The sequence below is a fragment of the Carassius carassius genome, chromosome 35 (assembly GCF_963082965.1).
Source record: "Carassius carassius chromosome 35, fCarCar2.1, whole genome shotgun sequence".
Classification (NCBI taxonomy): Eukaryota; Metazoa; Chordata; class Actinopteri; order Cypriniformes; family Cyprinidae; genus Carassius; species Carassius carassius.
In genome coordinates, this window is record NC_081789.1 from 7,445,749 (window position 1) to 7,462,555 (window position 16,807).

Here is a 16,807-nt window from a genome sequence, read left to right on the forward strand (position 1 = left end):
TGAATTTCCTCAAATATAACTGCCAAAATACGCACCTTAAATTATGTAATGCTCTTTTTGAAATCATACTACTGTTATTTTAATGGAGAAAGTCAAAATCAAAAGTCTGTAGTTGCAATCGCTACTCGACATCATGTACATTCACATTTTATCATGTGGAAAAGACTCTGCTCACTTAAGCAGGTGAGGGAAAGAAATGAAGAAAAAAGTCCTTTTGACTGTATGGTAAATGTAGATAGTGTTGCTTTGTGGAAAATGAGGGAGTTACAGCTCATCTCTCGCATGCTTCATGACAAAATTGTGCAAGCTCTCTAAGTCCCGCCCTCCATTATGCTCCTCCCCCTGTTGCCCCGCCCGGAACATCAGGAGAGTTGGGTATCCACGCACCTATAGAGAACAATAACCAAATATTTACATACATTTAGACTGTGTGAAGGATTTAAACATGAAGCCAAGCCAAAATGCATCCAAACTGCATCAGAGTAACTATTTGATTTGGAACAAATTCCTGAATTTGTTGTTGTTCTCTCGTTGGTCTGATTGATTCTAAATGATTAAATGTAAATGTGAAATAAAAAAAAATAAGTATGTTCTATATAGCATGAATGCATGTTGCATATAATCTGGATGTACTAGAATAGATCCACCATGCTGGCTTTGTTATGTGACCTGCTTCATTTTTGTTGCTTACTGCCACTCTCAACTCAGGGATAGAAAAGTGTGGATAGGATACACACTTCAAAATGTAGATAGAAGTAGTTGGTCACATTGAGTCACACCATGCCGAGAGTGCTCCAAATCAGTCTAGTTATGAGGATAATTAAGTTTGTTTATAATTTAACACAATTTCAGCTTTCGAGGCAAAAAGCAGCTTAAATATCAGATCTAAATGTTCACTAATAAACTAATAAAAACTGGAACTTTTTATTGTGTATGTACTTAAACAAAAAAGGACTTTGTGTCATCAAAAGTATTAAAAAAATCATTAAAGAAAGGATTTGTATCTAGACTCGGATGAAATTGAAACTGAAACCTGTATAGAAACATTTGTTACATTTTCCATTCATTGTAGACAAAGGCAGCACATAAGTTTTTGGAACAAGCTTAAAAAAAAGTCCTAATTTCATAAAATGACTCTCTGCCACTAACATGAAGTTATGTTGACCCCATCCCTCAAACATCCACAATCCACAAGACTTGTTACTAGGGATGTGACCGAATCCGGTATTCGGAAAGGTAATCACGTGTACTATGGCACGCCTAAAAGGGCATAAAAATACGAGATATACAAGAAAAATATATTGCAACTTTCTCTTACAATTATATTGTTGGGGAATTATCCCGTTTGTAAATTGCGGGCATCAGGGAGACGTTATTAATATGCAGGACATTGAGATCAATTATGATTGCTCGTTTGCCTTTTACTTTCACTTTCCAGATTCTCGTTCACACGTAGCCTACTCTACTACAGAGTGGCAGTACTTAACACAAATTTCACAAGATTAGATGTTTGTCAGTGGTTCTCAGGATGTGCAAATCATTCACCATCGTCCTATCAGTCATCTCTCCTTACCTCTCTCTGTTTATGTGTTGAGTGAACATTTAAAAAGCAACCCTTAGCAAGCGGCTAACCGTGTCCTTTTAGTGGCTCCATAGAATGCATTATTCGTTTTCCGTGCCTTTCTGAATACGGATTCACTATTCAGGCACATCCCTACTTGTTACTCTTGCTGCCACCCATCAGGGAATAAAAATGTGACTGAGATCCAGACTAAATGAGCTGCACTCACAGAGTATCTGTTGCAAACCGATCTCTCCACGGTGCAGTCCACTTTAGCAATCTTCACATCAGTCAGTCCAGGAAACTCCTTTTTAGATAGATCCTCCCAGGTAGGGGCCAGGTTTTTGCAGTGACCACACCTTAAATACAGAAACACACATTGCGTGAGTTGCTGAACAACAGAGGAGAAGCTCAGCCAATCAGGGAGTGGCGGGTCTTTTGATCAGCCACTAAGGAAACATTAAGATGATAAGAGGAACAGATAGAGGAGGGGAGTACACTGTGTGCGCGCAAGTGGATATACACACAAACACATGCGTGTCTGTCACTGCACGGGGCTTGGCAATATAGATCGAAAGGGTTATTCAATGGAGAATCAAAATGTTTGTGATAATTACACAAAAGATTACAATAAAAAATATTTTCAAAACTCAAAACTAACTCAATACAAAAAAAAAAACTTTCTGCAAAGCTGTTCAATAATAATAATACATATATTTTTGAATAAACTGCATTTTGCAACTGTGTTCAACATTCAACAACTTAAAGCCAATCAGAACATTTTCAGATAGACAACAAGTCTCAAGATCTTGAGACAATATAGCTCATTTACATATTTAACGGGGGAAAAAAACTAACAGACCATAAAAAAAATGAAATAAGTTTAATTTGATTACTAACTGGAAATAAAAATAATGTATATGTTTTTTTTTTATTAAAAATGAATTATTTGTCATATCAGACAGCCACACCTGCCACTAGACTATTAATAAAGCACCAATGTGAAATGAGAAATGAAACCCCACTAACACTTACCATGGAGCATAGAACTTGATGAAGGAGAGTCCTTTGGCAACAGTCTCGTCAAAGTTGCTCTCAGTCAATACCAGAACATTAGACTGAGAGAAACAAAAAGAAAAAACAAATTAGTGGCAACACATTTTTTACGCATTTAACTTTAATATCAAATTTCTTGTTAACTAATGTGTCAATTAGCACTGATGTGTCATAAGGCGGAACATACTCATAGTAAAACCCCTAGAGAATTTCCACAGGTGTTCATATCCTGCTGAAGTTTAAATACCCCTCACTGGATGGTTTCCTCAATTACAACACCAGTTCTGAACATAACATTTGTTTAAGAGCAAGGTCTCATCTCAAAGGAACCATAAATGGTTTACAATCTTTTAAAATAATCCTCCAACAAAAAAAAAAAAAAAAGAACTCTGAAACAGAGCTCTTGAGGGACACTATTTAGCCATCCAACAATTTCATCCAGCCAAAATCCCTTTATAAAAGACAAGCTTAGACAGGAAAGCCAATTAACAAAACAAAATAACAGCTCTTTAAGTTCCACTCCGGCCCACCAACCCACGCGCACGCACACATGCACATTTGCATCAGCAGGAGGAAATAGCTGCTCTGCCCATAATTACTAGCTCAGTTTCAAGATGCAGATTTGTGTCTACAGGCCAAATTCTGCAGCTCGCCGTTCAAACATCTGCCTGCACACACAAACGAATTAAATATCTACGGTTCCAACTAGGAAACTGCAAAAATTTGCGTTGTGTGAAAACAAAGACACCCACCTCTTGTTTTTCAGGTTCAGCGCTAGGTGGGATTTCGTGAGCATGCTCCTCCTCTTTAACAGGTTCATCTTTAGATTCAGCAGCTTTTACGTGATTATCAACAAACTCTTTAAATGAGTCCAGATCACGCTTTCCTCTGTACTGATCAACCTTAAAACACACAGCATGTGCATAGTAACAGTTATTGTTTAGTGTAAACACTATGACAACTATAAGACTTGTATTACCATTCTTAATTCATAACATCTAGTTACAATTTGATTCACTTATATGGGAACATTACAATTTTACAAGTGAAAAATAGTGCATGGTTCATGGTTGCGACGATGTAGGAAGCATAGAAAAAGCAATAGAATATCTAAAAAGAAAAAAAGGGCAACATCTGGGGTGTTTTTTTATTTTTTTATTTTTCAGCAAGGACACATTAAACTGATCAAAAGGGGCAGTAAATAATGACTATATGTTCTTTTGAACATTGCATTCATCACATTTCCCATAAAAAAAATAGCAGCAGATTAAGCAACTTCCAGTATCAATGGTAATAAAAAAGAAGCATATTAGACTTATCTCTGAAGGATCGCGTGACATTGAATAGTAGTATATTTTTATCTAATGCCATGTCAGCATCTTAGGCTATTTTCATGGTAAAAAAAAACTAGTCAAAAAAATTTATAATAATAATAAGTATAACAGATACAATAAAAACTGCAAACACACAAATGTTATGTTACTCAAGATTTTTGACATTAACATATGATGAAAATTCTAAAACTTTTTTACTGGCAAAATTATACTAATTAACTAAGTGACTTTTACGTGACATTGAAGATGCAAATTCACCTTTGCCATCGCAAGAATAAATTCAATTTTAACACATTAAAATGGAAAATAGTTCATTACAATTTTTAATATATATGAATTAATTAAATGTCTTGAGTATGAGACTTTCAAAAAATAAAATCCTATCAACCCCAAACTTTTGAAAAGTATAATGTATACACATTAATACATATCATAAGAAATTATGCCACTCTAGATTTCCTTACCTTCTCTCCATCAGTGAAGAAGAGCAGCGTGGGATAACCACGAACCTGATTATCTGAACACACCTCATAGTGCTGTGTGCAATCCACCTTTAGCAAGCAAAATATGTAAATATCAGAAAACGAAGTCAGTTTGAAGTATAAAAGAAGTTTTAGATAAACCACAATGGCCTCTCTCACCTTGCCGATCTTGACACTGTCTGAATGCTCGAAGCTGGTGGCGAGCTGTTCCCATGTTGGAGCCATGGCTTTGCAGTGCCCACACCATGGTGCATAGAACTTCACAAAGTGAGAACCTGTAGAGGTAAATTGCAGGGTTACAGCCTCTAAATGAAAAGAGCATCCATGTCTGAAGTAGGATAACGCATGAAAACTCATATCATAACTGATCAAAATTATCACAGACTTTGTTGCAGGCTGCACATTTATGCATAAAGAGAAGAGAATTTACAGTGTCATTTCACAGCCAATCTACACAACAGTGATGCCACCCACAACCATATGATGTTACAAGAAACGTCATGAATTGTGTACATTGTGTTTACACAGTACAGCTATGAGATGTGGAAATATATTCATTTAGCATGATGTGTACAATAAATAAAAATGTATAATAAATGTAAAAACAATTATTTTAAATTGTAATAATATATCACAATATTATTTTTTTTTCTGTATTTTTGATCAAATAAATGCAGGCTTGATGAGCAGAAGAAACTTCTTTCAAAAACATTAAAAATAGTAATGTTTCCAAACTTTTGGTCTGTACTGTATAACAAAAACTTTTGGTGAGCACCCTACTAGGGTTAAACAATGTTACCACATTAACATGTGCTTCCAACATCTGAAGGTGGGAAACAAACAGTTCTGTCAAAGTCAGAGCATCATTTCCTGCCTCTCCTCCAAACAGGAATCATTTATTTGGCTATCGAACAGAACGTGTAACATTACAAGGGTGCATGAGAACAGGGCTGAATCTGTACCAAAGCTAAGACCATAATTCAACTCTGATGCCAAATGTATTGTCATAGAACATTTTGGGAATAACTTAACCCCAATTATATTATAAATTATATTTTAGGGCTGTCACTTTTAGTTCGAAAATCGATTGGACAATTGAAAGTGAAAGTGAAGTGACATTCAGCCAAGTATGGTGACCCATACTCAGAATTTGTGCTCTGCATTTAACCCATCCGAAATGCACACACACACAGCAGTGAACACACACACACACACTGTGAGCACACACCCGGAGCAGTGGGCAGCCATTTATGCTGCGGCGCCCGGGGAGCAGTTGGGGGTTCGATGCCTTGCTCAAGGGCACCTAAGTCGTGGTATTGAAGGTGGAGAGAGAACTGTACATGCACTCCCCCCACCCACAATTCCTGCCGGCCCGGGACTCGAACTCACAACCTTTCGATTGGGAGTCCGACTCTCTAACCATTAGGCCACGACTTCCCCCATTGATCGGACCAACCAAAAAAAGTTTTGAAAATGAAAATAGGGAATCGATTTTAACCAAATATGTACACTATTAATTTTAAAAGAATTAAACAATTAAAAAATAAAGATGTAACAAAACTCACAAATAAGCAGAAAAAGAAAATAAAGAATTCCGAAAGTGCAGTAGGCATTGCAAAAGCTAGACAGAAAATACCAGCAATTTTACGTGCCTATAAGACCCAGTGACGTCGAAAGCGACCTCTTACAGGACATGCTGAGTTATGAAAAGGAGCCACCATTGACAGCTGACAGTGACCGGCTTTTGTGGTGGAAAATTGGCAGTAATACCCCCACCTCGCGCAGCTGGCAAAGTAGTAGTTGTGCCTAGGACATTAGTGTGGTCGGAGTGCGTCTTCTCAACAGCTGGACATATAGTGAATAAAAAACGCTCTGCTCTGGACCCCGAAAATGGTGATCGACTTGTTTTCCTGTCCAATAAATTTGTAATGGCCCTAGCATTTTTGCGCATTTCATTGTGCCTGCCTATAGTGCCGCCTAGCCTACATGTAAGTGTCAGTTACGTTCAATAAAAAACACACATGGCCTGTTCTCAAGTCCATTTAAAGTTTCATTTTTTGAACGGTTGTTTGAAATGGATTGAATCATTATTTAAAATAATCTTGGAGATTTTTGAATTGCCTAAATCATAAATGCAGCCGGGTTGAAGCCTGCAGTGATGTTTTTCTTTTGTTATGGAAGCTCTTTACATTTGTCCGTTATTTGGCGTTGAAAAAGGAAACATCTTTTTTTTTTTGAGACATGGAAAATCGATTTTACAATCATTTCAATGAACACTTGTGTCTTAAAAATCGAAAAAGATTTTTTCACAAAAGTGACAGCCCTAATATATATATAAATATACACACACACACACACACACACACACACACACACACAGTGGGTACAGGAAAGTATTCAGACCCCCTTATTAAGTTATTTTTTATTCTTCAGTGTACACACAGCACCCCATATTGACAGAAAAACACAGAATTGTTGACATTTTTGCACATTTATTAAGAGAGAAAAACTGAAATATCACATGGTTCAAAGTATTCAGAGCCTTTGCTGTGTCACTCATATTTAACTCAGGTGCTGTCCATTTCTTCTGATCATCCTTGAGATGGTTCTACACCTTCATTTGAGTCCAGCTGTGTTTGATTATATTGATTGGAATTGATTAGGAAAGCCACACACCTGTCTATATAATCTACATGTTTTACAGCTCACAGTGCATGTCAGAGCAAATGATAATCATGAGGTCAAAGGAACAGCATGAAGAGCTGAGAGACAGAATTTTGGCAAGGCACAGATCTGGCCAAGGTTACAAAAAAATTTCTGCTGCACTTAAGGTTCCTAAGAGCACAGTGGCCTCCATAATCCTTAAATGGAAGACGTTTGGGATGACCAGAACCCTTCCTAGAGCTCGCCGTCTGGCCAAACTGAGCTATCGGAGGAGAAAAGCCTTGGTGAGAGAGGTAAAGAAGAACTCAAAGATCACTGTGGTTGAGCTCCAGAGATGCAGTCGGGAGGTGGGAGAAAGTCAACCATCACTGCAGCCCTCCACCAGTCGAGGCTTTATGGCAGAGTGGCCTGACAGAAGCCTCTCCTCAATGCAAGACACATGAAAGCCTCCATGGAGTTTGCTAAAAAAAACACCTGAAGGATTCTCTGGTCTGATGAGACCAAGATAGAATTTTTTGGCCTTAATTCGAAGCGGTATGTGTGGAGAAAGCCAGGCACTGCTCATCACCTGTCCAATACATAGCATGGTGGTGGCAGCATCATGCTGTGGGGGTGTTTTTCAGCTGCAGGGACAGGACCACTGGTTGCAATTGAGGGAAAGATGAATGCGGCCAAGTGCAGGGATATCCTGGAATGAAAACCTTCTCCAGAGTGCTCAGGACCTCAGACTGGGCCGAAGGTTCACCTTCCAACAAGACAATGACCCTAAGCACACAGCTAAAACAACGAAGGAGTGGCTTCACAACAACTCCGTGACCGTTCTTGAATGGCCCAGCCAGAGCCCTGACTTAAACCCAATTGAGCATCTCTAGAGAGACCTGAAAATGGCTGTCCACTAACGTTTACCATCCAACTTGACAGAACTGGAGAGGATCTGCAAGGAGGAATGGCAGAGGATCCCCAAATCCAGGTGTGAAAAACTTGTTGCATCTTTCCCAAAAAGACTCTTGGCTGTATTAGATCAAAAGGGTGCTTCTACTAAAAACTGAGCAAATGGTTTGAATACTTAGGATCATGTGATATCAGTTTTTCTTTTTTAATAAATATGCAAAAATGTCAACAATTCTGTTGGCCACTTTGTTAGGTACAGCTGTTCAATTGCTTGGTAACACAAATTGCTAAATCAGCCAATCACATAGCAGCAACTCAATGCATTTAGGCATCTAGACGTAGTGAAGACGACTTGCTGAAGTTCAAACCAAGCATCAGAATGAGGAGGAAAGGGGATTTAAGTGACTTTGAACGTGGAAAGGTTGTTGGTGTCAGACCAACATTTCAAAAATAGTATTTCAAAAATTGCTGATCTACTGAGATAGCCACGCACAACCTTCTCTAGAATTTACAGAGAATGGTCTGAATAAGAGAAAATATTCCATGAGCGGTAGTTGTGTGGATGAAAATGCCTTGTCGATGTCAGAGGACAATTGGCAGAGATGACAGAAAGGCAACAGTAACTCATATAACCACTTGTTGCAACCCAGGTATGCAGAATACCAACTCAGAACGCACAATATATCGGATCCTGAAGCAGATGGGCTACAGCAGCACAAGACCACACCAGGTGCCACTCCTGTCTGCTAAGAACAGGAAACGTAGGCTACAATTCACACAGGCTCACCAAAATTGGAAAATAGTAGACTGGAAAAATGTTGCCTGGCCTGATGAATCTCGATTTCTGCTGTGACATTCAGATGGTATAGGATCAGAATTTGGCGTAAAGAACATGAAAGCATGGATCCATCCCGCCTTTTCTCAATGGTTCAGGCTGGTGGTGGTGGTGTAATGGTGTTGGGGATATTTTCTTGGCACACTTTGGGCCCCTTAGTACCAATTGAGCATCGTTTAAATGCCACAGCCTAACTGAGTATTGTTGCTGACCATGTCCATGCCTTTATGACTACAGTGTACCAATCTTCTGATGGCTACTTCCATTAGGATAATGCATCATGTCACAAAACTCAAATCATCTCAGACTCGTTTCTTGAACATGACGATGAGTTCACTTTACTCAAATGGCCCCCACAGTTACCAGATCTCAATCCAATAGAGCAGCAAGGTGTATCTAATAAAGTAGCCAGTGTGTGTGTGTGTGTGTGTGTATATATATATATATATATATATATATATATATATATATATATAATAAAATATAGATATTTATTACAATATTAATTTACCATTTATGGGGAAAGAAATGCTTTCCATGTTTGTTAGACCTTGAGGATGAATAAAGATATTTTGTTTGTTCACAGTAAAACGCCACAAAGCTATCTTTTAATTTAGAGCCGCATTAAATCAGTTTTATTTTCCCCTATGCTCTATTTTCAATTTATTTTTTTTTGTCAATAAAAATGTATCAAATAATGGTATGCAATTAAATGAAATAAAACTTTAATAATTTAGAATTACAAATTGGATGCTGCACAACAGTACTGTATAACAGTAAAAATGTATTGACTGTTATGTAATACTCTTCCAATTATTATTATTATTATTATTACTACTATTATTATTATTAAATACACAATTTCAAGTAAACCAGACTTGTGAATCTCTTTTATATTTATTTTCAGTTTGTATTTGTTGGTAGTTTTTCTGAAATGAAGCGGTGAAAAGCTGGTGAAGTGACTCTCAGAGCAGCACTGGAGATCAGGGCCCGTATTCATAAAGAATCTTAATGCAAAAAGTAGCTCCTAATGACAAAATTCTAAGAAAATTCTTAGAAATTTGGGCGTTTACTCTTAAAATTAAAGAAAAGATCCTAGTAAAGAAAAAAAGTAATTCAGAAAGCATCTTAACCCTTAAAAGAGGTCTGAAGGTCAAACTTGTTAGGAGCACAGACGAGGACATTGAAGAGGCTTAAGAGTTTCTTTAGCAGAGTAGAAAATGGCAGAAAGATGAAGAGGCAGAAGAAATGTGTTGCAGACAATGGATGACAGTAAATTAAGATTAGTTCGTGCAGGGATCATGTTTGTGAATGATCTTATTAGAGACGTGCTTACATCTCCGACACAGCGCAGAAATGCCATAGCACCAGAAATTAAAGTAATCACTACAACTGGGAAAATGCAACAATGCAATAGTGATGATTTGGGTCTGTCACAACCTTCTGTAAGCAGAGTGATCACACAAACAATTACAGCACTTTCAGAACATCTTATTGTGTCGCAGTTCATTTCGTTTCCATTGGACATTCCCACCTTGCAGGCTCAAAAAACTGCATTTATGAATATAGCAGGCTTATAGGTGCACACAAGCAGAGGGAATGAACCGTTAATAGTTTGTGCTATACGCTCCCATGTCTGCTTCTTGTCCCTTGCTGTGACACCCGGCCCAAATTTTCCTTTAAGAATGGCCTTGTGTTCATCCACTAACTGGGCTAACAGTAAACACTGTTCCTCTGTCCAGTTTGGCTTTCTCGACCTTCTTGGTTTTGATTCCATGTTTGATACATTAAAACCAACATTCAAACTGCCACTTAAATAGGACAGCAATCACTGTAATTGGAAAGAGTGGAAAACTTATCATTGTTAGCCAATCAAATACCTTATAGGAAATTAAAAGCATGGTAAATAAAAAAAGGATTTATATACACATATAATGTGTGTGTGAGTGAGAGAGAGAACGGTCAAATAGGAAAAATTACGCATGTAAATTCAAAGTGAAAATTAGAATAGACCCTATACTTAAATCACTCTTTTTTTTCCTTCTTGGGCAACCAACCAGTCACAGTCTTCAAAATATTTTGTCATACATAGGAACGGGGTCAACCCCGCCTCCTCACTAAGATGAAAGTTTTTGTCTTTTCCTTACTCAGAGTTGCTCTCAGATCGGTCCCGAATCGCTCTTAAGCTAAGACTCATACATAAAAGGTTTTAAGCTAAATTAAGAGTTTTCTGAGAGGATTCTTAGAATCCCAGGGCCCAGGGCCTGTATTCTTAAAGATTTTCTAACTAGGAGTCTTATCTTAAAAGTGATTCAGGACCAGTCTGAGAGCAACTCTTGAGCGAGAAAAAAACCCAAAAACTTTTATCTTAGTGACGAGGCAGGGCTGGTCTTTTGAAGACTATAATTGGTTGGTTGTCCAAGAAGGAAATAAAAGAGCGCCTTTAAGAGAAGGGTCTATTATAAGCCTTCACTTTGAAATTACAGGCAAAATTTTTACTGTTTTACCATAATCTCTCTCTCATTTTCTCTCTCTCTCTCACACACACACATTATATATATGTATATATATATTCTTCATTTTTTATTTACCATGCTGTCATACTAAAACTTATTTTATAGGAAATTAACAGTGACAAGGATGAAAGTGCTGTAATTGTTTGTCTTATCACTTTGCTTATAGAAGGTTGTGATAGAACCAAATCATCACTGCTGCATAGTGGTATTTTTCCAGTTGCCAAATATGTTTATGAAGTTAATGTAGTGATTACTTCCATTTCTGGCACTATGGCATTTCTGCGCGGTGTCTGCGCGTCTCTAATAAGATCTGTCACAAACATGATCCCTGCACGATCTAACGTGTAGCGTCTAACTCACTGTCACGTATTGTGTGAAACATTTCTTCTCCCTCTTCATGTTTCATCCATTTTAAAAAAACACTTAAGCCTCTTAAAAGTCCTCATCCATAGTCCTAACAATTTTGGACCGTAAGACCTCTTTTAAGGGTTAAGATGCTTTCTGAATTACTTTTATCTTTACTAGGATCTTTTCTTTAATTTTATGAAGAATAATTTTTTACTAGGAGCTACTCTTAGCACAAAGATTTTTCAAGAAATACTCCATTTCCCAGGACTCTAGAGTACGACCATTTGCGAATGAAAACTACTGCGTGCGACTATGAAAAACTGTGTTTCCAGCTGATCAGTTTTCGAGGTTTACAGCTTTGGTGTAGGGTTTCAAATGTACGCTCTCTGTCTGCTGGTGGGAGTGTGCTCACCTGTGCAGTTCCCTATGAAATCCATTTAATTTTTTTCCCAAATTCATTTTTTTCTTTTTTAATTTTGCTGGATTACACTTTTTCTGTTTAAATTTTTCTGGACTCCATTTTAATAGTTAAATTAAATAGTATTAATTAAAAAGCATGTCTAATTAATGAAAATCAGGAAACATACAATTTCACATCAATTTATTTAAAGTTACAACAAAACAAAAAAACTGAATGCTAAGGGCCTTACAAACAGTTTTATTTTTTTCTCACCATATGTTTTATTGTAACATTTGAATGCATAAAACAACTTAATTTATTCAAATTTATTCTTAAAATAAGAATAACAGTGACGCATGTTGTGACAATTCTTTCCGGCAAATCCGTGATCAGATCAGTCCACTTGGAATTTCAACCGAAGTGGTATTAAAAAAGTACCAGGTACTGTGCTCAGTGGAAAACACCCCAAAACTGAACTGTACCGAACCGTACCATGCAGTGGAAAAGTGCCATTATAAAATACATTTTGATGTTAATTAATGTTCAGAATGGTCAGAACGAGTGGTCGACCGATATATCGGCAAGACCTATATATCGGCCGATATTTAGCATTTTTCTAATATCAGCCGATACGTTTTCTGCTCTGCCGATGTGTTTGAGGCAGGACTTTTATTTTGACGGGGCTAAAAACGGCAGCGCCCGGGAAACACAGTGCTCATATTCAACAGTTCTGTCTAATACGGATAGAAGTCTGTCTAATAATCAGATAGAATGGTTAAAGAAAGTAATGAAAATGTATTAAAAAAAGTATTATAATGATTGCTTTTATATTATTCGTAATAGAAAGGCAAACATTATAATACTTTCTCGTTTGCCATCAGCATTAAGCAAATATGCATTTATATAATTCAAGTAGGGCTGCACGATTAATCACATGTGATTGTCATGCGTGTCTCGTCAGTAAAGCCGGTTCTGTGATTAGCCGTAAATGTCCATCACCTGCTTTCAAATGGAGCGGCACTTAATATACAGAGTCGTAGTTCGTTGACATGCGTTCATAACCGCATGCAATTCATCTGCGATTATGACGTGGTATTGCATAGCTTGTCAGCGAACTACGGCTCTGTGTAGTTAGTGCCGCTCCATTTGAAAGCAGGTGATGGATATTTAGTACTAATCAAAGAACCAGCTTTACTGACGAGACACGCATGACAATCGTATGCGAATAATCGTGCAGCCCTAAAGTTAAGCAAATTTTTTAATGGCTAATGAATATTTAATTTCACAAACCTTGCAGACTTAGTCAAATCCAGCTGTGAGATCTTATGAAGTGTGCAGTTTTATCCAGCATGATCACATGTTCCCTGGTTGACGGTCGGTTGAATGCTTTAAACTTTAAACTCATGATTTCAAATTATGCTGCGCTTTATGCATTTGCCCACTGTCATATTCATGTCATTTTATCAGTGTACTGCATGTAAAATGAGTGTTACCCTGGCTTTATTTGAAAAATATGATTCCCAATGCACACAAACAATACTGAGTGCCCTGATAGTTACAGTGTTACACTTCCTTTTTAATTATATTTTTATTAAATATTCCTTTATTTGTGGAAAATACTTTGTCATCTAAAGTGTATGTATGTTTATTTTATACATTTATTTTTTAATCCTTTGTCAAATGATTTCAAATTTCTTAAATATAAATAAAAAAATAGTAAATTTATATCTGCTTTATATCAGCACCCCTGCTTTCCAAGATATCAGCAACGGCTGTCAAAAAAACAATATCGGACGTCCACTAGTCAGAGCGCAAAAGGAAGGTAGCGTTTAGTCGTGCTACACTGCTAGTTGATGGAAAAAGTAGTTAGCTACGGAAAAAGCTACAATGTTCAAATGTATTAATAGTCATGTTTTCAGGCATTTTTTCCTAGACTGCATCCATAAATATAATAGTTTTAAAAGATGTTTTGGGCTACTACCTTTAGAGATGTGTGATTTGAAGTTTGTGGCTGCGAGTTCATACAGGCCCTGTTTGGGTTCAGGGACTTTGGGCAGCTCGGGTTCAGTCTGGGGTTCCTGGGGTGAGTTGGGGAAAGACAAAATAAGAATGAGTGCTGAAATATTGTGACATTTTAGAATTAAACCTTGACCATGTACTTCACAAAGTGCTTTTAAAATTAAGCATAAGATACTTTTTCTAGTAATTTTGGCTGTTTATGATCTTACTTCAGGGTCCTCCTGAAGGGTTTTTAGCATCCAGCTCTCTAGCGCCTGCAGATCTCTTGGGCCCTGATACTTTACAGCCTCCTGATCAGGTTTAAACAACTTCAGACTGTAAAACAAACACCAAGTTAGTCAGTCAATGATTAATCAAACCACATGTAATTTTACCTTAGGTACATGACTGTCAAGTGACTATAAATCAAGCACATAAAATGTTTTTACACATCTAAATCATTTTACTGGCTTTCTGCATAAGTGAAACACCTTTTTAGTTATGTACAGTACTAACAGAGAAATAATGCTTACGTGGGGTATCCACGGATCCCATGCTCACTGGAGCAAAACTTTGTGTCTTTTGTGCAGTCGACTTTCACCACATACACTGGAGGAGCTTCCATACTGTTATATTTATCTGCCAACTCATTCCACGCTGGCTGCAGCCTCTGACAGTGACCACACCTGCACACCACAAACATATTCAATCACTTTTATCATACTATTTATTACTTTATTATTACCTCACATATTATATATATATATATATATATATATATTTTTTTTTTTTTTCATAAAATAAGAGAGCGATGAGCCCCTACAAACTAAAGCAACTCCATAAAAAATGCTTTAGCTTTAAGTTTAGGTAAAAATCTGCCTTAGTGAATCGTTATCAATATACAACTTTTTTTTCTAATTTATGAATATAACATAAAAATAAAAATTACAATAAAATACAGTAATCAGACGAAAAACAAAAGGATAGTTTAAAATCAAAGATTGTGATGGTATATTAATTCAAGAATATTGTTTTAGGGTTTAGAATCACTTCCAGATTGTGTCTGTTTCCTCTTGTTTTGACCACTCAAGTAGTCCTACTGTGGCTGTTTTTACTGAATAACATCAAAGAAAAAAATGGTAATACCACTGCATAGAACTGTGGTCATGTAAGTTTTTTTTTTTTTTTTTTTTTTAAAACGTCCTGGCATTACCAAGGTACCTCTAGTATTACCACGTCACGTTTAAAAGACCATATGGTACTAGCATTGTATTTTTTATTTATTTTTTTAAGATGAGGAAGAGATGTCTGATGACACGGCTGTTCATGTTCTGCCACGTACACTAAAACTTTTATGACTGCATGAATTTTAACTTTTTATCAAAGTCTATTATCATCACTCAGTGTCAAAAAGCTTTGTCTTTATATGAACGTGCATTAGAAACTTCATCCAAAATTGACTTTATAAGAGTGTCTCTGTAGATTAAAGTGGCTAATGGAGTTAATGGAATCACTTCAAACATCTCAGCAAGTTCAACTCAAAACCAACATAACGGCACTGATCTCGTCGCATTTAACATTTTATATATATATATCTCAATATAATGAAAATATTCAGTTATAAGTGTTCAGTTTTACCAGGGCGCGTAGAACATGACGAAGTGTGGAGCAATAGAGACGGCATCATTGAACATCTCCACCGTGTATGTGTGTTTGGCGTGCTCATCCTCTTCTGTGTCATTATCACAGCATATCCTACTAACGTTACATAACAGCGCCAAATAAATAAAACTCGCTAAAAACGGCGTCATGATCATAACTGAGCAGGCCTGTGAATGAAGCGGAGCTGCGAGTTTAAATGAGTGAGTGAGCCGCTAACAGAAGGAGCTGATCTGTACAACATCAATATCGACCAGCAGAGCTGTGAAAACGAGCCGTATGAGCTGTAGATCAGTGGACTGCGCAGGCGTCCTTCTCTACTCTGCGCAGACGGGGCACCGGTGTACGGCGGCTGATAAGAGCCATGCACTGGTTTTCTCGACATAACACATTATCACAACACAATTCTAGGTGTATATAAAGCGTGCTAAAAAAACACCATTTATCTGTATCAACAGCCACTTTTTATTATATATGGTTATATTTTATAAATATGTATATACTATATATTATTGAATTATTTTACATAGCTTATCTGTGACATGTAGCTACAATAAAATGCATGTAGCCTATTGTGTAGTTTTTGTCCTTTTTTTTTATCTGTAATGATGGTCGCAGGCACAGAAGAGCACCTTTAAATTAACTCAGCTCACTCAAAATGTTTCACTCACAGATTGTTGTCTGTTTCTGGTCATTTAAGCTCATTTGTTTCATAGACCCAGATGTGACCAGAAACTAGTCCGTTATTGTTTCTAGGTTGTTTGTCTGACTTGCATGAAAGTTTGCACATATTTTCCTCTCGTGACAAAAAGTTGGAACAGAAATTTAAATCGTCAAAGCATTGAGAAGATATAAGCTAATTATTTTGCAACAAGATGGCGATTTTTACAAGCTGACATACAGTATATCTGCTCAATGCATTGTCCAAGCTTAACAAACACTCCGTAACTGTATTTTAATGTGTTTGGTCTTGGCGGAATAGATCTGCTCTCCACAGACATGCTTTGTAGACCCAGAGGTGACCAGAAGCTAGTCAGTCCATTCCCAGTAGCTGTCCAGCAAA

The 16,807-nt window shown here is 37.1% G+C and overlaps 1 protein-coding gene across 1 annotated transcript; it reads right to left on the reverse strand.

Annotated features, from left to right (window-relative positions):
- Nucleotides 1–182: 182 nt before the first annotated feature.
- On the reverse strand, nt 183–16,022 carry txndc5 (thioredoxin domain containing 5). Its single transcript, XM_059524088.1, has 10 exons — nt 15,724–16,022; nt 14,619–14,771; nt 14,316–14,421; nt 14,069–14,165; nt 4,593–4,708; nt 4,416–4,502; nt 3,370–3,519; nt 2,597–2,679; nt 1,791–1,920; nt 183–387 (listed from the first exon to the last, which is right to left on the reverse strand). Exons 1-10 carry the CDS (start codon nt 15,900–15,902, stop codon nt 265–267), a joined length of 1,224 nt encoding a protein of 407 aa, XP_059380071.1. The 5' UTR covers nt 15,903–16,022; the 3' UTR covers nt 183–264.
- Between the last annotated feature and the right edge of the window lie 785 nt (nt 16,023–16,807).